General features: G+C 40.3%; 1 protein-coding gene across 8 annotated transcripts in view; it reads left to right on the forward strand.

Annotated features, from left to right (window-relative positions):
- The window catches only part of Lama3 (laminin subunit alpha 3), a 293,352-nt gene that overhangs the window by 52,813 nt on the left and 212,664 nt on the right, over window positions 1-27,875 (forward strand). For all 8 annotated transcript variants that reach the window (XR_012447103.1, XR_012447104.1, XR_012447105.1 and 5 more), the window contains exons 3-6: window positions 14,677-14,794; window positions 15,872-15,990; window positions 17,145-17,315; window positions 19,721-19,812. Coding sequence is in view for 5 of the 8 variants with exons in the window: in XM_074070183.1 (XP_073926284.1) it covers window positions 14,677-14,794; window positions 15,872-15,990; window positions 17,145-17,315; window positions 19,721-19,812 (500 nt within the window). In the remaining 3 variants the exon portion in view is untranslated. The remainder of the gene's footprint in view (window positions 1-14,676; window positions 14,795-15,871; window positions 15,991-17,144; window positions 17,316-19,720; window positions 19,813-27,875) is intronic.

Consider the following 27,875-nt stretch of genomic DNA (forward strand, 5'->3'; position numbering starts at 1 on the left):
ACATCGGTGCAGGAAGATGAGGCCCAGGAGGAGGAGTAGGCAAGAGCCTCTTGCATAGCCTTGAGAGAGCTAATGCCAGGACTACGCAGTCCTGGAGACTGAGCTAGTCTTTTCACACTCACAAAGCTCTTTGTATTCCTCCTGTTTGATTGATAAACAGAAATTGTCTTTCTTCGGTCTGATTCACACAGGGGACTGGAAAATTGGCCATCCCTGGCAGAACCACCCAGGGAGAAAGGTCTGCTTGAACTAAGAACCTGCAAGGTGAGCAGGTTTTCAGCATTCAACTCCTCTGTATTGGCCTTGTCTGACCCTGTAGTTTTCTGAGATGGCAGAGGAAGCAGGATAGCACAGGCTTTATAATCAGACAGGTGTGAGTTTGAGTCCTTACTTTGTTACCTACTAACTGTGCAACTAGAGACACATGCATCTTCTTCATACTTTGGTTTCTGTATCTGTAAGTAGAGATAGTAATAGTACTGATACATTAGGGTTGATGGGAAGGCTACAAAACAGGTAATCATTGGTACCTGGAACATATACATCCTCAACAAATGCTAGTTTTCCTCTTCCTCTTCCTCCTCCTCTTTCTCCTTTCTCTCTCTGATTCTTCTTGACTAGTCCTTCTTGCAGGTGCCACCTTCCCTCCTTTCCCTTGCTGCAGTGACCATCTGCCCTGAAATGCTTTCCTTGATGTTGCATTTCTCAAACTCAGGAATCCAGCAGGTAGAGCTCCATGTTCTCCAGGGGCTAACTTGCATCCCAGGGAGCAAGATAGAGGATCCTGTGATTTCTAACTCAGTAAGCAGCATCTGGCTTCTGGGATTTTCCATTTTTCATTGGGAGTTGAACACATGAACAAAGATTAGGTTATACCCTGGTAAGTGTCACTATCATGGAGGGAAGTGTTACCACTTCTTGGGGTATTTGGGGAAGATTCACAAGAGCCATTTGTCTTTCAAAGTTAAATAGGAGTTTGTTGGACTAACACTAGGCCCTTACCATAGACCAACCATCTTAGGTTTATCTGAGACTGTGGGGTTTTCTGGGATGTAAGATTTTTAGTGTTGAAACAAGGATAGTCCCAAGCAACCCCAAGTGATCGGTCATTCCTATTTGTCCAGAATGATATAGACTCCCTGACTGTGAATCATGGTTGTGAGTACTGTTCTTTGGTGCTTCCTGTATGAATTAGAATTCATGTCTTGAATGATATTCTGGGAATCTGCATTTTAACATTTTAATGCTCTGCAGGTGCTTCTGGTATACACTGAAGTTTGAGCCCACTGCAGTATCCTTTTTTCCCAGCTTAGCCACATGTCAGGGATTGAGCTATAGTCAGATGACTCCCCATGGCCACAGGGAGTATGGGAGGAAAAAGAAAGACCTTGACACCTCTGATATCCCGGCTTCTGCTATTGATTTTCCAACTTGGTGGTGACAGTGGGCAAAACTGGTCTGCAGTGGGTCCCCTGTGAGCATCAGTATGTCTCATTCCAAGCTCACCAGGATTTCCAGTTCTCCTGCCAGGCTCATGATGTCCTGCACATCTGAAGGAAAGCCCAACCTTTGGATCTGCTTTGGTACTGATACACCACCTTCCCTTCCCTCTGCCTCAGTGATGTTTCAGAAAGCAGAGCCTTCATCAGTTCGTGTCCCTGGGTGAGGAACACTCACCCTCAATACATACCTGGCATGGGTGAGATATATACAAACTTGTTTTAAGCCACTGAGATTTTGGCATTAATGGTCACTGCAGCCATAACCAGCCTGTCATGGTAGACACAGGCCCTATTCTAATGGAGTGCGACTAACCCTCCTCAAGTCCTTAACTACAAAGCAAAAAGCAGATGCACAGAACTTCTCATAATGATTCTCTGGAAGAAAGCAGAAAAAAAAATGCAGAAATTTCCTTTTAGAATTCCCAGAGCAGAAAATGAGATTTTTTTTTTGATGGTACTAGAGTTTGAACTCAGGGCCTTGCACTGGCTAGACAGGCACTCGCTCTAACACTTGAGCCAATCCCCACCCCCCCAGCCCTAGAAAATGAGATTCTGACCCAGTGTCAGAAATGAGATCATCCAATGTGACCAGGCTCAGAGCTTTGTGCCACTGAACCACAAGTTTTAAGAAGTGCACAAACCTACTCTGGGCTTGTGAAAAGATCTTGCCAGCTGAGGAAGGAAGAGGCCAGGTGGTTACAAGGTTGTGTTATCTGAGGCAGAAGACCCTGGAGACTGGGCAGCCAGCCCACAAAGCATGAAGTTATCCTTTTAAAACTCAGAAAGTTTTCCAAAATTTGAGGTGGCTTTATTCCCTAGGTACTGGAAATTGAATTGCAGTTCAAGTGGAAACTACCCTCCCTCTTTACAAGTCCAGCAGTTAATGTACCTACATGGCTTAGCCAGTAAGAATGAGTAAAAAAATGAAAAATCTCAATTATAGCCAAACCACAAGAAGAAAGCCACTCCTCCCAGTATTATGGACTTACTTGCATTTGCATTATAAAACTTGCTCCAATCTTGCCATTTCCCCTTCTCCCTGAACCCTAGTGGCTCCCACTGCTGGCCTGAGCCAGAGGTACTGATGGACAGTTTGCAAGGTTCCCTGGGACCTTTGCCAAGTCACCTGTCCAGAATTCATGGCAATATATATTTTGCAATTACTAAAGATGGACATTCCATTTGGGTTTGTATCACTGTATATTCTTAGGAAGACGTTCTTAGAGAATTTCAGAGATCCAGGTCCCTGCTTGCAGAAGATGAATCCTACTTCCCAGCACCTTTTCACCCATTCTCCACAGTGTTTCTCTCTTTCTTTATTTTTATATTTCCCATTCACTCAAAGTCCCATGCTTGTTCCTTCTTGTCAGAAGAACCTGCTCTAGAGCCTTTGCTATTTCTCTGTAAATACACTCATCCCTGGGAGCCTGCACCTCCACCAAGGAGCACTTCTTGTGCACCTTGCTCTGTGCCAGTGCTGTCACTCCTCACACCAGCCCTATGTGGGGTGACTTCATTGATTTCTTTCCATGTGGAGGGGGGCCTTCTGGGTAGCACCCCCACCATGAGACTGAGCCTCTTCTGGATGCTAAGGGTGGGTGGAATACAGAACTGGGTATCATGGCTTTGCCCAGTCCCTTGAGAACAACCTGGTCAGTCTCAGGTGCTCTTCTCTGCTTAACCCAGTTACATCCACAAGGGGTCCCCTAACTAAGGATTTCTAAGGGGTGGGGTGGGGAGGGAGAGCCCAGCAGCAGCAGACACAACTTGCATCCTCTGATTTTAGCCTCCCTAAAAATAAAGGAGACATTTTTCTCCCATCTGCCATGCTCCTTTGTCTTATTTTTAATTGGTTCATAATCAGATGGGGAAGAGGAATGCATTTCATTGGCCCATTTTAAAAATTCCAACATTAAGTACTGTTATTCCCTTATATAGACAAGCACCTATGGCACAAAGAGCTAAAGCAGATCTCATAGCTCAGTCTCTTAAGAGAGCACACAGTTTGGCTCCCAATTCTACACTCTCAGTTACTGTGATACACTGCCCATAAAATATCAGATACTGTTTTGGGGCTGAGTACAGTGGCTCATGCTTGTAACTCCAGCTACTTGGGAGGTGGAGATGGGGGATTGTGGTTCAAGACCAGCTTGGGCAAAAAAATTAATGAGACCCTATCTCAAAGGAGAAGCTGGGCATAGTGGTACACGCTATCTGTGTGTCCCAGGCATGCAGAAGGCATAGATAGGAGGATGGTGGTCCAAGGATAGCCCTGGCTAGCACAAGACTGTATTTGAATAATAACTAAAACAAAAAGGGCTGGGGGCGTGGCTCAAGTGGTAGAACACCTGCCTAGCAACCACAAAACCCTAATACTGCCCTCAGAATTGAAGTACTGTATTTTTCATTTATTTAAATGTGCCATCACATCTAACTTGATACATTCTGTGTTTTTGTACTTTATGTAATGGAAGCTCCACCCATCTTACTATATGTGCATCTATTTTCTTGCTTCTGACCCCTCAGGATTGATATTTGTGTGGTCATTAATGAGATGCTCTTTTCACCTTGCTCATATTTTCACATTTCAGTATGATATTATTGAATATGATATTACCTTGGGGAAGTCATAATCAGTTATAAAAGGTGTGAGGCAAAACTGTATCAGATATTTGGAACTCAAAAGCACATGTAGTCTCCCTGGTTGCTATAAAAGCTTTACTATTCCATATTTGCAAGATGAGATGATGTAAACCAACATGGAGTTTTAGGGAGAAAATCCTCTTTTGTCTGTGAGCATTTGGGGTGGAGGGAGCAAAGACAGGTCTGTGAATTGGGGAGAAAGCAGGAAGAAAGACAAAGGAATAAGAGAATAGGGAGAGAATTGGGTTGGATCCATGGGAAGTGAGCAGGAGCAGTCCTGGTAGAGGCTGGAGGCTGGAACACTGGGGTTCTACCCACAGAGCCCCACACCCTCCTTTCCAGAATCCCTATCTGCTCTCTATCACTTGCCTCCTTAAGACCAAGACCTCATTTCCTGACAGGTGGGGGTAGGGTTACTTTCAGTGGGATGCTTCTTGCAGGCATGGAAAATATATTCCCCATTAGCCAGCAGGCAGGGTGAGAATATGCTGCTTCCACACTGGGAGCTGTTGATCCCAGGGCCACTGGCTCCGGGTGTCCTGTCTAACCTGCACCTTCTATGCCACCATAGAAGTCTGGCTGGCTGCCCTTCCCACTTCCCTGCTCCTGTTCTACTTCATGTCCTTTCTAGGTTAGCCCTGATTCCCTGCCTTTGTGCCTAACAGTGAAAACCCAAAGCTGGATTTTGAGCAACTGAGGCTCAGGGAGGTTCACCTCAACTCAGTCAACTGAGTTCACCCAACCCCTCACCCATGCTGAGATGGGCACAGACCCAGTCCTCCTAATATCCATCAGTGTGGCACCCTGTCCAGCTGGCTTTCTGCATTCTATTCTGCTGTGAGTCCTCATGCCCAGAGCCTCCACATTCCCTGCAGCATCACCCTTTCCACGTGTTAGTCCTGTCATGAAGGATGCCTGCCGGGTGGGTGCTGCTGCAGGAGGATGGGTTCTTACCTTACCTGGCTTGTCATTGTGACAACCAATAAAATGCCACCTTCAATTTTCTAGACAGCTCATTGAGAACTACCACACTGGGGATCTGGTGTTCAGAAAGAAAGAGCTTTTGGTCAAAGGGCACTTTTGAAGAAGATTTGATCTGTAGCTCAACTGATTTGAAATGATACTTCATGTAACAGCTTATCCTCAAAATTAATGTGCCTGTGAATAAAACTGAATACACCGAGTCAATTTAATTGACCGTCAACTGTGCCCTTTGGATATGCACAGCTGTAGTCAGAAAGGTCTGAAGCAATTGGTCTCTCCAGATCCTTGAAGCAAATGCTTTTTCTTCATATATTTAGGTGTTCATATGTTTATGATCATTGGGTGCATCTATATTTATGATCATTATATCCCTCTTGACTAACTGATCCCTTGATCATCATATAATGTGAGCAGAACAGTGGTTCTGAGGGCTGAGGAGTGGGAGAATGGGAGATGTTGGTAAAAAGCACAAGGTTTCAGCGAGACAGGAGGAATAAATGACAAATATTTGTGATGATGGATGTTAGTTAAATTCAATAATTCCACATTTTTGGGCTGAGAATGTGGCTCAGTTGGTATAGTGCTTGCCTACTTGTGTGAGGCCCTAGGTTTTATTCTCACCATTGCAAAAAATAATAATTCTACATTGGCTCCATATATCATGGCATCACTTTGTACCCCATAAATATGTACAGTTATATTTTTCAGTATTGAACAAAAAATAAATTTGTCAGGACATTGGAAACATGTTGAAAGGATCATTTAGCCTCAAGTAAAACTGTGAGTTAGCCTGGAATGCTGAATCTTAAGAAAGGTAGAACAGAGGGAAAAAGGAATACATATGGCAAGTAAAAGTAGGAAAGACCATTATGAGTGCAGAGCAAAAATGTTTACTCTTTATTTTGTTGGGTTCTTAGCAGTATTGGGGTTTTGGACTCAGGGCCTTGTGCTTACTAAGCAGGTGATCCTCCACTTGAGCCATGACCTAAGCCCTTTTTTACTTTAGCTATTTTTTAGGTAGGATCTCTCATTTTTGCCTGGGCTGGCCTCCAACCTCCACCTCCTCCATAACTGGGATTATAGGTGTGAACCGCCATGCCTGGCTTGTTCTTTGCTGATTTGTGTGTGTGCGGGGCTGGGGTGGCCTCAAACCATGATCCTCCTATCTCCACTTCCCAAGTAGCTGGGATTACAGATGTGAACCACTGTGTCTGGCCAAAAATGTATACTCTTTAGACAGAAACTTTGGCCACGAGAAGAAATCTGGACCCTAATATGGGGTATGGAGTTTTTAAGAAAAACAACATTAACACCATTTGAAATCTGATTGAAGATATATTATCATCACTGAAAATATTTTGTTGAAACCAATATATTTTAGGAGTTGTCTAATCTAAAATAATATATATTATTATTAATATGTATATTATGTTATATATTTATTTATACAATTCATTATTTTATAGTATTTCATATATATATGTATATATATATACACACATATATACATATATATGTAAATAAGCCAGGCATGGTGGTGCACACCTATAATCCCAACACTTGGGAGGCTGAAGCAGGAGGATCATTAGTTTGAGGTCACACTGGACTATACAGTGAGACACTGTTTAAAAACAAAATAAAACAAACAAACAAATAAATAAATAAATAGGTTCCAGGAGGATGTAGAGAAGTTGGTTGCTGGTTATTGAGGTCGAGTTTGTGTAATCTCTTTGCCCTGGGAGCACATGACTGCATGATTTGCCATGTTCTGCATGGTTTGTTAGACACACCCTTATGCTACTTAGCTCAGTGAGTAAATCAAATGTCAAACCTGCTTTTCTTATAAATTAGCAAAAAACCATGAATGAGAAAAACCGACCTTTACATGGAGGGCCAGGCCCCAACACGAATTCCCTGACAGTTGAGGGTAGCTGGAGGGGAGCCTGAAGTACCAGCTGGATCCCAGAGTTCTTGGGTCTCCAGGTCTTAATTGATTCACCACCGCCAAGCCCATTCGTGGGTGTTGGCTGGGGTCAGATGTTCTCCTTTAGGTTTACTGGGGGAATAAGGATTGACATCCAGCGAGGACTGAAATCATGCTCTGTGTGGTCAGTCCTTTCCCCACTCTGGAGTTAAAAGTTTGTCACTACAAAATGTAGACACAGGTGTTGCACTCCCCTCCTATTTTTTTTTTTGAAATTGTTCATTAAGATGGTTGTTTTGGTTATTTTCTAAGTTATTGGTGGCCCAAATCTTTAAGTTTGGCTTAGGAATTTTATTTTTCAGGAGCTTGTGATTATTATAAAAAAAATTTTTTTGGCAGTACTGGAGTTTTGAACTCAGTGCCTCACACTTGCTAGACAGGTGTCCTTTCACTTGTCCCATGCCCAAAGCCCTTTTTCACTTTAGTTATTTTTGGGAGAGGGTCTCATATTTTTACCCAGGGCTGAGCTTGTGATCATCCTACCTGCACCTCCTGTGTAACTGGGATTACAGATGCATACCACCACGCCCAGCTTGTTTGTTGAGACAGGGTCTTACTGATTTTTTTTGCCTAGACTGGCCTTGGACCACTATCTTTCTAATCTCTGCCTATCAGTTACCTGGGATTACAGGTATGAGCCACTGTGCCTGGCTTTTTAAAACAATTTTTAAAAAATTAATTGTTCAAATTGACACAAAAACTTGTATGTATTTGTGGAAGGCCAGTAGTATTTATACATTGTGTAATGTTCAGGCTAAACAAATCCATCTCCCCAAACATTATCCATTTGTTTGTAGTGAAAGCATTCAAACTTCTATCTTTTTGAAATGTCTAGTACATTTAGAAATGTCTAGTCACTCTGTTGCGCAATAGCACATCAGAATTTACTTCTTCTAACTGTAACTTACTTCCTGTTGCATTAATCAGGAAGTAAGAGACTCTTAAGTCTTCTCTGTTGTCCAGTTTCTACCCTAATCATGGCCTCCTGCTGACTTAAATCTTGATTGCTTGAAAAGAGCCTAAGGAGCCATGGTATGGGTATTTCAGTTCTGGGTGGGCTGTCACATGGGACCTCCCCCACCACACACGCCTGCAGGGGGAGGACGACTCCTGAGGGAAGGTTTTTGACAAAACACGGGAAAGTGGTGAGGGCCAGAACTTGTCAGCAACGCAGTGGGCTCTTCTCAGAAAGAGAGACTAGGGTGAAAGGTGGCCTCAGGAGCTCTTCAGTCCATTCCTGAAAGTTTCTGGAATGATCTACCTTTCCTTCTCCACAGGAGTAGGTGCTTCTGAGAGCCAGTGAGAGGAGCTGAGGGTCCTTCTTAGATCTAAACCAAGCACATCTTTCTGCTGGTGCCAGGGACAAGGGTTCCCAGCACAGGGCGATGACGAATGCAGAAGAAAGAGGGGCTCTTGTGGAGCCACTGGCAGATGCGCATTCTGGACCAGGATGAAAGGGTCCCATTTCAGACCGGCTGGTTTTTATTTTCATCACTGGCTTTGATTGTATCATGAGGCTTGTACTTCAGTTTGTAAAAGTCTTTCAAGCCAGGTTACCAACATGGAGTTTAGTTCCTCTTGATCTGCATCTTTCCTTCAACAAAACGCAAAAATCTCTTCAAGTTTTTCAAATGGGCAAAATCACAAAGTAAATTTAATTGTTTGGTCCCACATTTTGTGACTTATTTTTTCATAACTTGTCATTTGTGTTTTGTGCATGGATGTAGAAGCATTTATAATTTAGTTCATAAAGAGGTAACAGGTTACTTAGCTACAGAAGACAGTCATTTACAGTGGGGAAATCTTACAGGCATCCCTTAAACTAGAATGGTCAATAATAGGGACAGCCTTTGTCCCCTCATCAGTTGATCCTCATTATTTCTACTTTTTTTGGCTACTATGAATAATCCTGCCCAGTCTATGTCACCCCAAAGTGTTTCTCTAAATAATAAGACAGTTTGGCATCCTGAGCCTCCTGATGTGACACATTGAGAAGGAAGCACTGCCCAGGTAGTAATATGGCCAATAGTGCATCACCTGAGTCAAATCAGGAGGAACAACCAACATCAGAGACTGTGGAACATTCTGAGATAGATTCTGTGATAGAACAGCCAGACTATAAACAAGCCATGGAACATTCTGGACTCTTCAAAATGTCATTGTAAGGAAAGAAAAAAAAAAAAAAGACCATTGGAGACTTCTCTAGACCAAAGAAGACAATAGAGGATTGGTATCTAATTAATTTTATTTTATTTTGGAAGCTCTAGGGATTGAACTCAGGGCCTCAGGCATGCTAGGCAGGCACTCAACTACTTGAACCATTCCACCAGCCTAGAAGCTTGACATCTAAATGTCACATGTTATCCCTGACTGGATCCCAGAATGGACATAGCATACGATGGGCATTATTAGGAAAATCAGGGAGATTTGGATAGGGACAATGTGTCAAATAGACTTTCATATACATATTCAGATTCCTTACTCATGAAGACAGTAAGTTTAGATAGGAGAAATATTGTGAGGAGATACATGCTAAAGTATTTAGGACCTAATTGTCATGATGTCTATAACTTACTTTCACAGAATCAAAATTTGTGTGTGTGTGTGTGTAAACAAACAATGTGACATTTGTGGTGAATCTAGGGGAAAACTATACAGGAATTCACTGTACTGTTTTTCAAGATTTCCTGTAGGCTTACAAAGTATTCAAAATAAAAAGTTGGGAAAAGTAAATTTTAAAATGCTGCTTTGGGGATCACTATGGTCATTAAATTAGAAAGCTATTAACAGACTGATTTCACTCTCATTATGAACTTAGGTTTTAGAGGGGCAGTTGATACTTTGTAATTGAGTGAGAAGCTTACTTTGCAAGTGACTTTAAATGCATTCCATATAGTACCTTTTGCTTTTACTTGTCCCTTGTTAATTTCATTTCAGTTCAACAATGTGTATTAAGCCCATTCTGAGGATGCAGGAGTGCCACAGGCTGGTGGGTATGGCAGATGAAAGCAATTGTCATTCTTTTAGGAGAAAATAAGACTTGCATGAAGTAGATATTACTGTTCCTTATGTACTTAACAAATATATTTTGTGATCATTTTATGTTATTATTTTTATGGGTAAGTAAATAGATTCAGAGTGGTTGAGTGATGTATTTGGAGTGACACAGTTGGTGCAGATCAGGGATTTCCTCCTTGTGGAGCTGAATCTACTACAACTTAGCACAGGCACCAGGGCAGGACCATTTGTGGTGTCACCTCTGTCTCTGGGTTTGCCAACTGGTATCTGTCTCTTGAACTGGTAGCAGCTGCACAGCTCTTATTTTCATATGCTGATTCATTTATTCATAGCATTTATTGGACACCAATTACATGCAAGGAAGGCCCTGGAATGAGTAAGTGATGGGCTGTAGCAAGCTGTAAATTCAGAGGCTTCAGAGCATGACGCAGACCCCACTGTCCTTAAAGTCTTTTGAAGTCACAGTGCCTCACACTCTCCCTTTCATGTTTACTATCTGCTTTATTAAAACATTACTTAAACGACTACTTTATATCTCTACCTAAACAATCATCAACAGAATTCAAACCATCTTTAGCTTGTTATAAAAGCTTGTGGAGAGATTACAACTCAGGCATTTCCCCACTACTCCTTATCTTTGACCCCAAAATATTATTTCTTTGAAAATGCAACTTTGCTTTTCTACATAAAGAGCCCTCATTTGTATCAGTGGATCTCAAGCATCATTCATGTATGCTTTGAAGTATTTTCAGCAGCTAGAAAGTAAACACAAGAGCCAGATAGTAAGAAAGGAGTTTAATAGAAGGAGCCATTTAGAAGCCATATAATTTAAAATTGTCAGACAGGAGAGAATAGGCTGCTGCCTGTTAGTTTAAGAGGCCTGCGCCAGACTGGGAGTGCTCTTCAGAGACCAGTTACTCTTCCTTATGGCAATGCTTTCAGTGTATAAATCTCAGAGGGGCTTTGCTGCCTCGTTGGAGCACTGGCAAGAACTGACTGCAAGTTACAAAGCAGTGGTGGTGATAAACAAAAGAGAGAAATGAATGCACACACCTGTAATTTCAGCCCTTGGGAAGCTAAGGCAGTAGGATTGAAAGGTCAGCCTAGACTATGTAGTGAGAACCTGTCTCAAAACAAACAATAAGCAATAAGTCAAATGCAGACTATCAGTAGTCTGTATATATTCAGACTATATCAGTAGTCATGTATATATTCAGGAACCACAGAAACAAGTTCCCAAGGCAAAAAGGGGAAAGAAACATTTTCAAGTGGACCATGTTATCTGAGTGGCACTGGAAATGAGTTGTTGGAATCAGTGCTCTTATTAAATTAGGCCAGGTAGCAGCAGACTCATATAACAAGTTACGGGCACACCACCTGCTGCTGGACGTGGGGTTTCAAGCTGCTATGATGCTTCAAAGGGGCTGGTCAGAGGCTACTCCATTTATCTGGTAGCAGAGGGTACAGCCTTGGGAAAACCAATGCACTAAGTAATCCTCCAGGTGTATTAAAACACAGCTGCCTATGCCATACCCCTGTAACAGAATTTCAGTGCATTTAGAAACAATAGTGTTTGGAACTTCTCTAAGAACTTAGTTTCCCCAGAATGGAATAGGTCCAGTGTTAAGTACCTATGCATGGCTAATTCTTAGTGGCTAGAATACACATAGGTTCAGGATTTCTGCATCTGCAAGGTGTGGGCTTCTTACTTAACCTTTCTAAGCCACACTTTCCTCATTTGTAAATTGGGATCAATAAAACTGCTTTTTATTGTGAGCCTAAATGACACAAAGTGTGGAGTGCTTAATGTAGCACTTAGAATGCAGTGACAAGTAAATCATTATCTATTGAATAGGTTTTTGAAGAGTGCTATGATGGTGGAGGTTTGTTAGAAAAGGTAAAGAGTGCTTGGTATGATTCTTTGTTTTTTTGACAGTACTAGAGTTTGAACTCAGGACCTCAGGCTAATAGACAGGTGCTTTACCACTTGAGCCACATTCTCACCCTTTTTTCTTTCACTTTAATTTTTAGGTGGAGTTCTTCTTTTGCTTGAGTTTAGGCTTGGACTGCAATCCTCCTACCTCTGACTCTTGTGTAGCTGTGATTGTAGGCATGAGCCACTGTACTTATCTGGAATGATTCTTGTATTCAAGAATGCTTCATTTAGAGAGTATCTTATTCACATATCTAAAAGTAGTTTTGTTTTGATGAGGACTGAGAGAGATATGGTTTTATGTTATAAGTATTTATTAGAATTTTCCAAATAGGAGCTCTTGGATTTCCTATAATTTTCTTCACTGTGTAATCATGGTGTATGTCTTTTGGAGATTACTGTACCTGTCTTTAGGTATTGCTTTATCATTTTCAGAGTTCCTTCTAATTCCTAATTAGTTTTTCGTCATGACTGGAAGGAGATAGATTAGTATTAATTTAAACCCAAGTCAGCATGGATTTGCCTGGGACAGAACTGGCAGAATTTAGGGTGTCCAGGAATTGGTGTGACAATTATTCCTTCCCTAGAGAAAAAAGCAAAGAGGCTTCTTAGAGCCAAGGCTAATTCTGTGACTGAGAGCAGTGGTTCTCAAAGTGTGGTTGAGCCCAGGGGTTCCCAAGGCCTTTTAGGAAGCCCACAAACCTTAGAGTCCTTCTTTTCCCTATTACAGATCTAGGTAGGGCCAGATCTCCAAATACTTCAACTAAACCAATGTGTCACAGCAGATTGAACGTGAAAGCAGATGTGAGAATGTAGGTGTCTTCTATCACGCCACATATTTAAAGAGATTGGCAAAAATGTAAAGCAATGCCATTAGTATCACTAAAATTTTTGTCTTAGAAAATGTAATAATTTTTCATAAAAATATGGTATTTATGCTAATATAATGAGTTTCTTATTTTGAATTAATTAATAGTACATATTTTTAAAATTTCTCAACTTTAATACATGCATATCAATAGATAGAGTCCACATAAAAGATTTTTGGGGTCCTCCATAATTTTTTTTAAAGTATAAAGGGCTCCTGAGACCAAAAAATTTAGAGAACTATTGTCCTAGAGATTTTGACTTCTAGTTTAGAGTTTGGAACATTTACATTAGGAAGTCAGACCTTTATATGTGTGTGTGTGTGTGTGTGTGTGTGTGTGTGTGTGTGTGTGCATGTATGTATATATATATAAATAACTCTTATTATATATTATTATATGTTAAAAAAATAAAGATAAAAGTACCTTATTAATCTTTTCCAGGAAAGAAAAGGATCTCACAGGGTCTGAGTCCTTCTGCCCTCTCTAAGTCATTGTTCAGATGGCTCTAGTGGGCTAGCTAATAAAGATGAGTGTCCTGCTCAGAAATCCATTATAAAATCTTCTACATGGGGGTTAGGGAGTTTCCTTGCTCATTCACATGTTAACATAGATTTGTTTAACAGCTGTTTTCATTGTCTTACCAGGCCCTTCAGGAAACAGATACGGCCATCCCTCAGTATCTGGGAAGAATTGGTTCCACAATCCCTCCACTCCCCCTGAACCCCTCAGCAGATCCTCAAGTCCCTTACATAATGTGGTGTAGGATTTGCATATAACTTCCCATATCCTTCTGTGTATTTGAAATAAGTTACTTATAATACCTAATACAATGTAAATGCTATACAAATGCTTGTTATATACTCTATTGTTTGGGGAATAGAGACAAGGAAAATGTCCGCACGTGTCCAGTACAGATGTAATTTTTGTCCAATAGTTTTGAACTTCTGTTGAATTCATAGATATGGACTTGTGGATATTGGAAGGCTGACTGTATAATTGCAGAGTTCAAAATCCAAGGCAGATAGTTTTTGAGGAAAGGAGGAAGGAATAAACTGCAAGGAACCCTGGAGGTCCATGAGAGGCACTGTGGGGCTTAAGAGTGGGAGGTGAAGAAAGTAAGGTCAAAGCCCCACTTTATCTCTTTCTTTTGCATCATCCTGGCCATGGCAAAAAAGTGGTGAGGGTAAATGAGAAAATTAACAAGAGGGAGAGCAGTCAGGAAAATAGGAGACAAGTAGGTATGGTATGGGGAAGGAGGTGCTGCCACCACTCCCAACTGCTTAGGTCTCAGTTCTGCTACTGTGATCCCTCCAACACCTGGAACAAGGCACTATGACGCTCCCAGGAGATCCTTTGAGCTGTACTATTGGCTCTTGGTCCTGGAAGGGCTTAACACACAATTGCCATTGCTTGCCATCAGACTTCTCTGATACATGGAATTGATATAGTCTAAGATGCTGTGTAGTCTTGTTGAAATTCAAGGGTATATTGGTTAAGTTGTGACAAAGATGGTGATTTATGTGTGTATTTGGTGGAGAAAGAAAGATGATGATTTTGATTTTGAAAATAATAATCTTGAGAGGCTGTATCCAGGCAGAGCTGTCTAGTAGGCAGTTAGAAATAAGGACCTTAATCTTGGTGCTGCAGTTGTGGCTGGTGCATTGGGCACCAGCATCCTATAGAAATGGTCAAAGCTATCAACAGATGAGGTGACTTTAATAACTGTATCTCTTGCTTTATCAGATCTTCCATGTGGCCTATATTTTAATCAAATTTGCAAATTCTCCTCGCCCTGATCTTTGGGTCTTGGAAAGATCTGTAGACTTTGGAAGAACCTACTCACCATGGCAATATTTTGCTTGTAAGTAATCTTGCCTACCACATTATGAGGGGTTTTAATTGCTTGCAACAGTTCAAGACTATAGACTCAATTATAAAATTGGTCTCTCAGTGTGGCTTGGTAGGAACTGGTCAAAAAGTTGTCAAAAGACAGCCCCATTTCTCAAGCATGTGTACATTGGTTCCAAGGATGACACATTCAGAACTGAGATTATAACTGTTAGGGTTGACAGTAAGAGCAGCCATATTAGGACCAGATCGCCTCCCTCTTGCAGGTGGCTTGCTGGAAACTCCCCACGCAACCCCAAATACTGACAAAGGGACAGTTGTTAACCTTTATTTCCAAGTGGGTGCCAAGGACAGTTGAGCAGACAGTAACCTAAACATGACTTATCTTCCTTGGCTGTCCTGCAACAGTATTCTTTAGTGATCTTCCTGGTACTTTTCCACTAGCCCCCTATATCTATCCCAAGCCTGTGCATGGCAGTGGGCTCTTAGTTCTCTTGCTGGAGACCCTTTCTGCAGGCTCTTCCTCCAGAATAAAGCCTGTGCTGATGTTGAGCTGCCTCCTGCCTTTCCTTTTCTGCCTCTCTTCAGTCTAACAATAACATCTGTTGTGATAATGGTTCTTGCAACTATTTGGGGCTATCTATAACTGGGCCAAAACTCCAGTCCTTTTGTTTTTATAAGATTCAAACTTTATGGATCCTGTATTGTGCATTACTCATTTTGACACTGTTATCTTCACTAGTGAAGGTAGGTGTCTCTGGACCCTATGATGAATTGAGATGGACAGGGATTTTGCTTGCACCAGCATTGGGTTTTTCATGAAGGCTCCATACAGGATAAACTTGCCTAATGAAGTACAAGAAGTTAACACCACATCTCCAATATGGCTGCTGGAAGTCAAGTGGCCTGAAATGGCTTAGAATTTTCTTTCATGAATTAAAAACTTTATTTTAAGTTTTTATCTAAAAGCTTAAAAGACTTCTCTATTCTTTCTCTTTGCATGTATTTTCTTAAAGAAATGTAAGGCTTCTTAAGGAATTTATCATAACATGATATTCCACTTCATAATATGAAAATATTTTCTTCCTAGATTCTAAAGAAGACTGTTTAGAACAATTTGGGCAAGAGGCAAATATGGCCATCACCCGGGATGATGACGTTCTCTGTATTACTGAATATTCCCGTATTGTGCCTTTGGAAAACGGTGAGGTAAGTACACTTGGAAGGCTGTGAGAGGTACCACTCAGAAGTGAGTATAAAGATAGCAAATTTTTCATAAGGGTGAAAATTTCACTTTTGAGGAGATCCAACATAGATCAAGATGGAAGCCAGTACCATGGAGTAAATGGTTAAGGAGTAACATTAAGGACTCCCAGAAGGAGTTAAGTTGGAAATTCTGTTTCGGGTCTTGTATTCTCCCCAAGCAGTCAGGATTTGGATACTTTCTGGTGATAAATATAGAAAGTGGGTCACTGGTAACAGAAATGATGGGCCCTATCAGGAATGAGGGAATGAAGTGGAGGTCACAGTGTTGAGTCCTGATTCCTTTTGGCAGGGTAGACATCATTTGCTGGGGAGAAAAAAATTACTGTCTCTTTATGGTTGCATTCAGCTCTTTGTGAAACCAGCCTGGCTATCACTAGGGCAGGTGGGCAACCAGAGGTCAGGGAAAATCGGAGAAGAATTCCATGGAAATAGTGAGGCCATAATGAATGTGAACTGAGTTTCAAATGAGCTCTCATTAAGACAGACAGTCTTCCTCTATTTAAGTAGAGAATCCTACCTTAGCAGCTACACCTAGTGGCTTCCAGCAGTTGGTGATGGATTCATGTTTGAAAGGTTGACTTTATCAGCTCAGGTTTTTAAAACAAAACCTAGGTTCTACATAGATATATTTTTGGTTATTTTTCTACCTCATTTTGGTTTTTGCATTACTTCAGCTTTGTTTTTCTGGTGCAGCTTGACAGTTGTTTCCTTATATTTATAGATTTTAATGTATCTTCAGTATGTCATAGTGTCATAGCCACACAGTGACATGACTAGAACAAAGGTTTGCAAATGAAATGATAACATCCCCAGGGAGTCCAGGTTTCAAAGACATACTGCTGGAACTTGGAACCAATAAAGTGGGAGGGAAGATGCAAGTATCAGTGATGTTTTGTGGTTTTTTTTTAATTTTTATTTTATTCATATGTGCATACAATGTTTGGGTCATTTCAGTGATATAAAAAGATCCAAGACCATCTGCACACATCTAATGGCTCAAAGGAGCCACATGCTTGGAGGCATCTATTACTTTTAGTTACTTGCTGCTAAATTTCATTGGAAGGAATTTCTTCATTCTCCATGTATGATTATTTTAGGTTGTGGTGTCCTTGATAAATGGTCGTCCAGGTGCAAAAAATTTTACTTTCTCTGATACCCTGAAAGAGTTTACCAAGGCAACAAACATCCGCTTGCGCTTTCTCCGAACTAACACCCTTCTTGGGCACCTCATTTCCAAAGCACAGCGAGATCCGACTGTCACACGGCGGGTGAGTAGGGTTTTGTAAGTGCCTAGACAACATGTTAGTTTTCTTACTTCTTTTGCTTATCAAATAAATTGCCTTTGAACTCTTTCAGGTAACTTTTACAGCCAGTAATGGTGTAGGCAAGGGGACTGTTCTGAAATACTACTTAAAGAAAATCATTATATTCAAAGAAGAGGAAAAGCAAAAGATTATAGTCAAACTGGTATTGGTCTGGATGGGCTAATTGCTACTATTATTAACAACCCCCAAATCTCAGAAGTATGACAAACTCAGTGTTTGTTTTTTGCTCATGTACAGTCTGATGTGAATCATCAGGTAAGATCAGCTTCTCATTCAGAGAACCAGGCTCATTCTATCCTGTAGGAGCTCAGAAGCCTGAATCTCTAGTATCAGGTCAGTGGATGGGAGAAGAGAGAGTATAGAGAAGGTCTACCTGCTTCTAGCCACAGAGGTCACTTCTACTGGGAAAATCTGGTCCTATTATAGCTCTGTCTAGGGGTAAGGAGATTGAGCAATGTGACCTTTCAGCAGAGAGACAAAGATACATAAGAGCACTGGTACTCTCTACCTTGTTGGATGTTCAGAGTGCTGAACATCTCTTACCCTCAGCTGTCAGGGCCATACCCCTGTCTCCTGGGCACAGAGGGAGCCATCAGAGTAAATACCCTCTGATCTCCTGCATGTGCCTCCTATTGGCCAAACCCAATAGGAAGCCAAGGAACAACAGAGTCCATGGAATTCACTACCAGAGCAAGAGGCAAGGTCTCCCTGGAAGGGTGAATAGAAAATGCCCGCTACATGTTCTAGAGGTTGGCCTTTTACGTGGTAATAGCAGAAGTGGAGGGGTGGGGGAGAGAGAGAGCATGCAAGCAAGAGAGAGAATATATTTCACTATAGTTTCAAGCATTTTCCAGAAAGGCTAGGCACCTTGGATGTAGGTGGGCCACCTTCCACATTTTCTGCCCTCTTAGCTCTCTCTGAACTACTGTGTGGCTGGGTACTATGTTGGTTCTGAGAATGAAGTTTTATAAGGGAGAGCTGGGATTTTTGATGGACTGCAGCTGTGCTCCAGATTGCCATTCTTCCCTCATAAATTGTCTTTTTGAGGGTTACAAGACTTGCACTCTTTTCATTTAGGTGAATGTAGGCATTTCTATTAAGTAATTTTTTCATGGAGCGTATCACATACAATTTCAACACCCACCTCCCAAACTCAGTTGTTTCTGTAATGGAGGACTATGACAACGGTTGTCTTATCACAGAGTCCTGTGTGCAACTGATCTAGTGCTTCCCCCTCTTGCTGCTGCCACTCTTAACAGTGGAAAGAGAATCATCTATGGTAGTCAGCATAGCCTTAGTTTTAGCTTGTCACAGAAAGCCCTGATAACACTGACTAGCCAGAAGGGGTGGTAATGACTTCAGACTAAGTCAGGTCTTGCCAGGAAGCTTTGATGCTCCAAGAATAGTTAATTGAGGAACGAGAGTAGAAGCTGAGTATTGAATGAATAGGGCTCCTTAAGACAACTACATTCAGCTACAACAAAGATACAGAAACCCTTTTGTTCTCATGAATTCAAAGTCTTCCTCACTGACAGATGTTCTTCTCACTGGCAGCATGGCTTAATGAGAAAGATTGCTCCCACATTCCTCCAGAATCCTGTGAAGTCTTCTGCCAAGTCTGAGAAGAAAGGGAGCTGGCAGCAGGGAACACCTGTTGTCATTGGTGGAGAACATATCAGAGAGGCAGTGAGGTGGTCTATGCCTATGTGTGGCCTGGTTTAGAGGCCATTCCTCACCTGGGACTGAAGCTGGCTCAGTCTGGCCTTTATGGAAGTTGAACCTCTAACTTTGGCATTTTTGACCCTGAACTAGCAAGACTTCAACAACTGCCCAACTGGTAGCCCCTGCCAATCTCAGGGGATATATCTGATCCATCTTTGTAAACGTCTCTCACTTCCTACAGGTTGGGATGGTAGTTTGCACATAGAAGGTGAAAATTTTTTAGTACAAAATTTACTTTTTGGTAAACAAATATGTTAAATGTATGAAACCCAGATTTACAAAATAACCAAAGAAACAAATTTGGAAGCACTTAATCTCTTTCCTGTAGGCTATTGAGTATGATTGTTTTCAAAGGCAATTTTTCCTCCATGCGTTTAAAGCATTTGATTTTTTTAAAATGAAAATCAGAAGTATTATATTAAGGTTGATTGAGGAATGCATTTATTTTGTAAGACAAATTACATGTAAATGTAGCTCTCTTTTCTGTTGAGGTAGGTAAGGAGAAATGGCTCAAGAGTACGGAAAAAAGAGAAACTGGGTAACACAGATGCAAGTTAAAAAATTAGAAAGGAAATATTTGTGTTGCTGTTTAATGAAACTGACATTTTCTGTTCTCTGTTGTGCAGTATTATTACAGCATAAAGGATATTAGCATTGGTGGGCGGTGTGTTTGCAATGGCCATGCTGAAGTGTGCAATGCAAACAATCCTGAAAAATTGTAAGTACTTGTGCAGACCTTTTATAAAGCTTGCTATGAATAAGTCTAATTGTTTCATCCCATAACCCTAATAAGGATGCATATACCTCATTAAATATTTTCAGGTTCCTTCCTTCATCAAGAGTGTTTAAGGGTCAACAGAAAAGGTGGGATGTATGTACTTCCTCTCCTCCAGCCCTCTGCTTCCTTCCACAGCCCTCAGTGGGTCCAGAGCAGATAAGACTAATCAATTGCAGCACTCTATAGATGATATGGATGCAGCACTAAGTCTCCAAGCCCAAGAAACTGTCCCAGGCAGCTACTAATAATTTTCCCCCACAATTTGATTTTGCATTTATTTGGTTTTGAGTTTCTGCCATGTTTGACATTTTCTACCTCCAGATGGAATAGGCACAAAAGGCAAGAGCACATGCTGGGCCTCATTTATTATGAACAAATTCTCCTCCATACAGAGATTTTGTGTAACTGCTATTATAGAGGCAAGGACTTGGTCACATGGATCTTAGTCCCTTTTAAATTCTGCCTACACAGCAAGCACCTGGCTAACTTAGTTGGTAGAGCATGAGACTCTGAAATTCTGCCTACACAAAGGAGTTAAGTGATGAAAATCTGCTCCTAAATAATCTCCTATCCAAATATGGTGTTTCCAAATGTTTAAATAATTTTTTCCTAATTCAAACTGTATTTCAGTGATTTAAAAGGATTGTGAGAGAAATAAAACTTTCTTTAACTTAAGTGCTGGTTTGGTTACAAAAATTACTTAATGAAGGTGATGTCCAGAGTAAATCTGGAGCAATAAGGAATTTTGAATATTTATTAGAAAGACATTCGAAATGACCTAAATAACAAGGCTTATTCACGGTTTGGCATCACTGGCCCCAGAAGTCTCGGAGTAATTGAATTTCACTATAGGGAGGGTTCTGGATGTGCCATGAATTGCTTCAGTGTCATTTTTACTGCATTCTCTCGGGACTTTCCTTTTTCCTCCTCTGGAACAACTACCAAGCAGTTTTATCTTCTGTCTTTTCTAATATAGTATTTGAAAACTTTTTTTTTCTTTTTGCTGTTCTTATGCCACTTCTGTAATTTGGCAGTGTAGTTGCATGAAGCCCTCCGGTTCATTTATAACATGCAGTCTGTTTAAGATGAAGATCCCCATCTTTTTTCTACTGTGGACCACCAGAAATGGAGGTTTCCTAAATGTAAACAACAGGATTTAAGCCTCCTTTCACAACTTACCTGGTGGTACCAGATATGCCACTAATACTGATTAAAGTTGGTACGAGAACTAAAGTGTCTTTATCATCCTTGGCTTAATGGTATTGGGGGTGTGTGTTTTCAAATCCTTTTAAAAGAGTTTTTAATTGTAAAATATATGTTACAAAATTTACTATTTTAACAGTTGTTAAGTGTACAGTTCAGTAGTGTCAAGTACATTCACAGTGTTATGCAACCGTTCTCTTGAACTCTTTTCATCTTGCAAAACAGAAACTCTACACCTATTAAACAACTGTCCATTCACCCCTGCTGCCAGGCCCTGGCAACCATCATTCTACTTTTGGTGTTTGAATTTGACTGTACTAGCTACTAAAGAAGGGGGATCATGTAGCATTTGTCTTTTTGTGACTGGCTTAGTTCACTTAGCATAATGTCTTCAAGGTTCATCCATTTTGAGCAAGTGTCAAAATTTCCTTCCCTTTAATGCTAAATAATATTTCACTGTTTGTGTAGAGCACATCTTGTTTATCCAGTTGTCCCTAGATGGACACCTGGGTTGCTTCCACCTTTTGACTATTGTCACTAATACTGCCATGAACATGAGCGCACCCTTTTAAATTTTCATATGTTTTGCGTATAATAAGATGCATGGTCTCAAATGTTAAGTAGTCAGCAATTATTATTACTTTTTTTCAGATTAAATTTTTTAAATAAATTTTAAATTTTGTTTGAACTAGTTCACAAGTCCTAACACTGTACATTGTTCACTCCCAGCAAAGATGCAGAATAATTATTCAGGAAATACACTGTCCTTTCCTTGCTACCATCCAAATACTTCATGAAACCAAACTGGAAGCTGTTTTCAGAGTTGGAAAGAGCATTTGTACATGTTCCTCTTTTGTCTCTTGTCTTGTTTTCTGAGCTGTATTTGAGCCGCAGAATGTATAAATGAGAAGACTTCTAACAAACTCCACTCTTATCCTTCTCTCTTGAAGTAACACAGAAAAGAAATAAAAGAAAAAAATATGATATATATTGAGAAACTCAGAAAGTAGAAAGAAATAAACACTAAATCTCACATCAAGATAGAAAACATATGTTAAATAATTCTGTCAATTTCCAAGTAGCCATTGGCATTTGCTTTATAAACATGGCTGATATGGTCATAAGAATAAAATATGCAAAATAGTACCAAAAGACTTAAAACTTATTGAATTCTGTATAAATTCTTACCAAATCATATTGATATGATAAAAAATGTAGCATTGCCTAATGTGATTTAGTACTGTCACCCACATAATATTAAAGTATTCGTATCATTTCCTACTGCTATACAGTATAATATTTTGGGTAAATATGCAAATATACTTTACCTTTAATTGCTAAACATATTTAATTCACACATCAACTTTGTTTTATAAATGCAAAACACATGCATAAGTAAGATCCAATAAGATAAATATAGAAACTGTATTTTGAAAAGCACAAAAGAGTGATGGAAGAAATCAAAGATGATTTAAATCAATGGAGAGGTATACTGTGAATATAGATTTGAAGGTTTGGTATACTAAAGATATTATAGAGTGAGCTTTTTTCTCACACCCTTCTTTTTTTTTTTTTTTTTTTTTTACAGTTCTGGAAAACCACAGGTACCTACTGTGTGGGCTGTTTAAGTCTTTTTTTTTTTTTTCATTTTTCTTTTATTATTCATATGTGCATACAAGGCTTGGTTCATTTCTCCCCCCTGCCCCCACCCCCTCCCTTACCACCCACTCCACCCCCTCCCGCTCCCCCCCTCAATACCCCGCAGAAACTATTTTGCCCTTATCTCTAATTTTGTTGTAGAGAGAGTATAAGCAATAATAGGAAGGAACAAGGGGTTTTGCTGGTTGAGATAAGGATAGCTATACAGGGCATTGACTCACATTGATTTCCTGTGCGTGGGTGTTACCTTCTAGGTTAATTCTTTTTGATCTAACCTTTTCTCTAGTTCCTGGTCCCCTTTTCCTATTGGCCTCAGTTGCTTTAAGGTATCTGCTTTAGTTTCTCTGCGTTAAGGGCAACAAATGCTAGCTAGTTTTTTAGGTGTCTTACCTATCCTCACCCCTCCCTTGTGTGCTCTCGCTTTTATCATGTGCTCATAGTCCAATCCCCTTCTTGTGTTTGCCCTTGATCTAATGTCCACATATGAGGGAGAACATACGATTTTTGGTCTTTTGAGCCAGGCTAACCTCACTCAGAATGATGTTCTCCAATTCCATCCATTTACCAGCGAATGATAACATTTCGTTCTTCTTCATGGCTGCATAAAATTCCTTTGTGTATAGATACCACATTTTCTTAATCCATTCGTCAGTGCTGGGGCATCTTGGCTGTTTCCATAACTTGGCTATTTCTCACACCCTTCTTACTACTGAACCTAACTGAGCTTAACTGGGGGTAACTGGAGATTCAGAAATGACACAGTATAGACAGACAGGCAGAAAGTTGGGGCCAGGTGTGTTGGGCACTCGGGTGGAGATACACAACCCTCATTGCTTCTTTATCTCTATTACTCTCTTCAATTATTCTGCTTCTTTTCACTATCTTTATTCTTTAAGGTCTTACTCCTTTAGCGTTCTTTAAAACCTTGCTTCTAAAGTCTTCTTTAAAACCTTGTTTAAAACCTCTTTACTTAGACTGGCTCTGTCCCATATTTTCTCTTAGCTTTTCTTTAGCATAATCTCTCTTAAAGTCTTTGTCCCCAGGCTTGCACTGTCCCATATTCTCTCTTTAGCATTCTTAAAGTCTTGGCCCTCAGACTTGTTAGCAATTCCCCTGTAGCAATTCTCCTTCAGTAATTCTTTCCCTTCAGCAGTACTCCCTTCAATTCATTTTCCCCTTTCAGCAATCTTCCTTAAGCACTTTCCCTTTGGCAATTCATTTTCCCTTCAGCATTCCTTTCCCTTCAGCAATTCTTTTCCCTTCCAAAAGCCTCCCACACCAAAAAGCCAAAAGCCCAAAAGCCAAAAGCAAAAGCCACCAAAGCAAAAGCCCCCTCAGCATACAGATAAACATCTTAGGAAAAACAATTGAGCTCCATCTCACCTTCCTTATGTCCAGTTCTCATAGGCTTCTCATAATCCGTTCTCCACAATATTGATTATTTTCAAATTGATCTGCATATGCAATGGAAAATAATCAAGATATTTCTTTGTACAGGATAAGCTGACTCTAAAATGTATGTATGGTAGGCTATAAAATGATCCCTCAGTATATATTCACATCCTAATCACTGGAAACCATGAATGTTACAATATATTGGAAAATGAAAGGATGGTTTTGGAAATTTCATTAAATTAAGAATCTTTAAATGGAGACATTATTCTTGATTATCCAGGTGGTCCCTTGATGCCATCACAGCTGTCCTTATAAAGTGGGAACAAGTTCATGTTAGACACAAAGGCACAGAGGATATGGTGAGGAGCGAAAGATTTGATATGATCCTGAATTTCCAGATGGGAGTGTTGCAGCCACAAGCCAAGGAAGGCCTGTCTGTAACCACTGATAACTAGAGAGGAAAAATAATAGATTTTTCCACCTAACAACAGCCTTTCATTTTGGCCATGGATGCTGATATTAGACTTCCAGCATCCACAACTATGAAGGAGTAAACTTGTGTTTGTTTTATGACACCAACTCTCAAGTATATTGTTATGAAAGCTCCAGGAAAATAATACAGCATAGCAAACTAAAAGAACAAGAGAGTCAATATGATTTAGAAAAGCAAGAAATTGTATGTTTATAACTTCACTTCTTAAAAAGTATTAAAGTAAGAAAAGCTATATGCCATGAAATTATTCACAAAATTCATATTTAACAAAGCACTTGTATCTGTAATTCAAGAATAACTTTCTAAACTGAGTAGTGAACTGTTAAATTTATATGGAAACACAAGAGGCCACGAATAGCCAAGGCAATACTCAGTCAAAAGAACAATGCAGGAGGTATCACAATACCTGACTTCAAACTATATTACAAAGCAATAACAATAAAAACAGCATGGTACTGGCACAAAAACAGACATGAAGACCAGTGGAACAGAATAGAGGATCCAGATATGAAGCCACACAACTATAAGCAACTTATCTTTGACAAAGGAGCTAAAAATATACGATGGAGAAATAGCAGCCTCTTCAACAAAAACTGCTGGGAAAACTGGTTAGCAGTCTGCAAAAAACTGAAACTAGATCCATGTATATCACCCTATACCAAGATTAACTCAAAATGGATCAAGGATCTTAATATCAGACCCCAAACTCTTAAGTTGATACAAGAAAGAGTAGGAAATACTCTGGAGTTAGTAGGTATAGGTAAGAACTTTCTCAATGAAACCCCAGCAGCACAGCAACGAAGAGATAGCATAGATAAATGGGACCTCATAAAACTAAAAAGCTTCTGTTCATCAAAAGAAATGGTCTCTAAACTGAAGGGAACACCCACAGAGTGGGAGAAAATATTTGCCAACTATACATCAGACAAAGGACTGATAACCAGAATATACAGGGAACTTAAAAAACTGAATTCTCCCAAAACTAATGAACCAATAAAGAAATGGGCACATGAACTAAACAGAACTTTCTCAAAAGAAGAAATTCAAATGGCCAGAAAACACATGAAAAAATGCTCACCATCTCTAGCAATAAAGGAAATGCAAATTAAAACCACACTAAGATTCCACCTCACCCCTGTTAGAATAGCCATCATCAGCAACACCACCAACAACAGGTGTTGGCGAGGATGCGGGGAAAAAGGAACCCTCTTACACTGTTGGTGGGAATGTAGACTAGTACAACCACTCTGGAAAAAAATTTGGAGGCTACTTAAAAAGCTGGACATCGATCTACCATTTGATCCAGCAATACCACTCTTGGGGATATACCCAAAAGACTGTTACTCCAGAGGCACCTGCACATCCATGTTTATTGCGGCACTATTCACAATAGCCAAGTTATGGAAACAGCCAAGATGCCCCAGCACTGACGAATGGATTAAGAAAATGTGGTGTCTATACACAATGGAATTTTATGCAGCCATGAAGAAGAACGAAATGTTATCATTCACTGGTAAATGGATGGAATTGGAGAACATCATTCTGAGTGAGGTTAGCCTGGCTCAAAAGACCAAAAATCGTATGTTCTCCCTCATATGTGGACATTAGATCAAGGGCAAACACAACAAGGGGATTGGACTATGAGCACATGATAAAAGCGAGAGCACACAAGGGAGGGGTGAGGATAGGTAAGACACCTAAAAAACTAGCTAGCATTTGTTGCCCTTAACGCAGAGAAACTAAAGCAGATACCTTAAAGCAACTGAGGCCAATAGGAAAAGGGGAACAGGTACTAGAGAAAAGGTTAGATCAAAAAGAATTAACCTAGAAGGTAACACCCACGCACAGGAAATCAATGTGAGTCAATGCCCTGTATAGCTATCCTTATCTCAACCAGCAAAAACCCTTGTTCCTTCCTATTATAGCTTATACTCTCTCTACAACAAAATTAGAAATAAGGGCAAAATAGTTTCTGCTGGGTATTGCGGGGGGGAGAGGGAGGGGGTGGAGTGGGTGGTAAGGGAGGGGGTGGGGGCAGGGGGGAGAAATGAACCAAGCCTTGTATGCACATATGAATAATAAAAGAAAAATGAAAAAAAAACTGAGTAGTGAGAAGATAACACCCTCCAAATGGGCAAAATATAAAAATAACTACTTTAACAAAGAATCATATAGAATAGTGTAGAATGGGTAGAATATTGACATTACTCAGTGGTGACATGGATACTGAGCAACTGTAACTCCCATATTTTGCTATTTTGCATGCAAAATGGTACAATCAATTTAGGAAGATTTTAATGATTTCTTAAAAGGTAAACATATAAAATGCAGATTTTTCCCACTTGTATGTAATATATCCATAAAAAGGAAAATGTATATCCATAAAATGACTTGTGGCTGAATATCAACAGCAGCTACATTCATAGTCACATTAAGTACACACATAGTGGTCAGCAATTACATCTATTAGTGTTACCAACTCAAGAGGGCTACTTGTAAGGACTAGAAATTACTGGGTGCTAGATATTTAATTATTTTTCTCTCCATGTCTATTTAATGTCTATAATTTCCTCATGAGAAGCATTTGCCAGAGATGTATTTTACTTTTAGTTGGATTTTGGTTTGGACATATTTAGACCTAGCTTTGTGTTCTGGCAGAATTATCTGCTACCAACTTGTGTGGTGTGCTTTGCGGAATCCTTCTCCCTGACCAGCAACAGTCCCTAATCTTACCATAACCTTTAGGAATCAGGTGGTAGTGTCCAGGAATGCCTTTCCACCTACTAACCAACACTTAATCATCAAAAGCGTATTCACTAATGAGTCACCTAACTCCACCATGTAACCCACTGGAGGTTAGGGTTCTAAGATACTAGAAGTCAGGTCAAAAGAGAACCATCCAATGTTCCTGAGCCTGGGAAAGAGTGGCACCATGGGGAAAAGGAGTAAAAGCTATTAGAGAGGGGCTGTTTAGAAGGGCTGCCAAACCCTGTTGATCCTGCCAGGCCCAGGCTTCTTTTGTCCTGGGTAGTTAATGGCTCCCAGTACACATGAACAGAGAGGCCATCTCCCTATGCCTTGGTGAAAAGGTTGATTTGCCATTGGTTCACTCTAGCACAATTACCCTTGCCTTCCTCCACCTACTGGCTCTTTTCTACCCAACAGACTGGCCTTGAGCAAATGCCAGTGAAATCTACATGCATCAACGGGGAAAATCTTATATTTAAGATGATTCAGTGAATGGAGGGAGCCA

This window comes from Castor canadensis, chromosome 4 (genome assembly GCF_047511655.1).
Source record: "Castor canadensis chromosome 4, mCasCan1.hap1v2, whole genome shotgun sequence".
In the NCBI taxonomy this organism is placed as follows: Eukaryota; Metazoa; Chordata; class Mammalia; order Rodentia; family Castoridae; genus Castor; species Castor canadensis.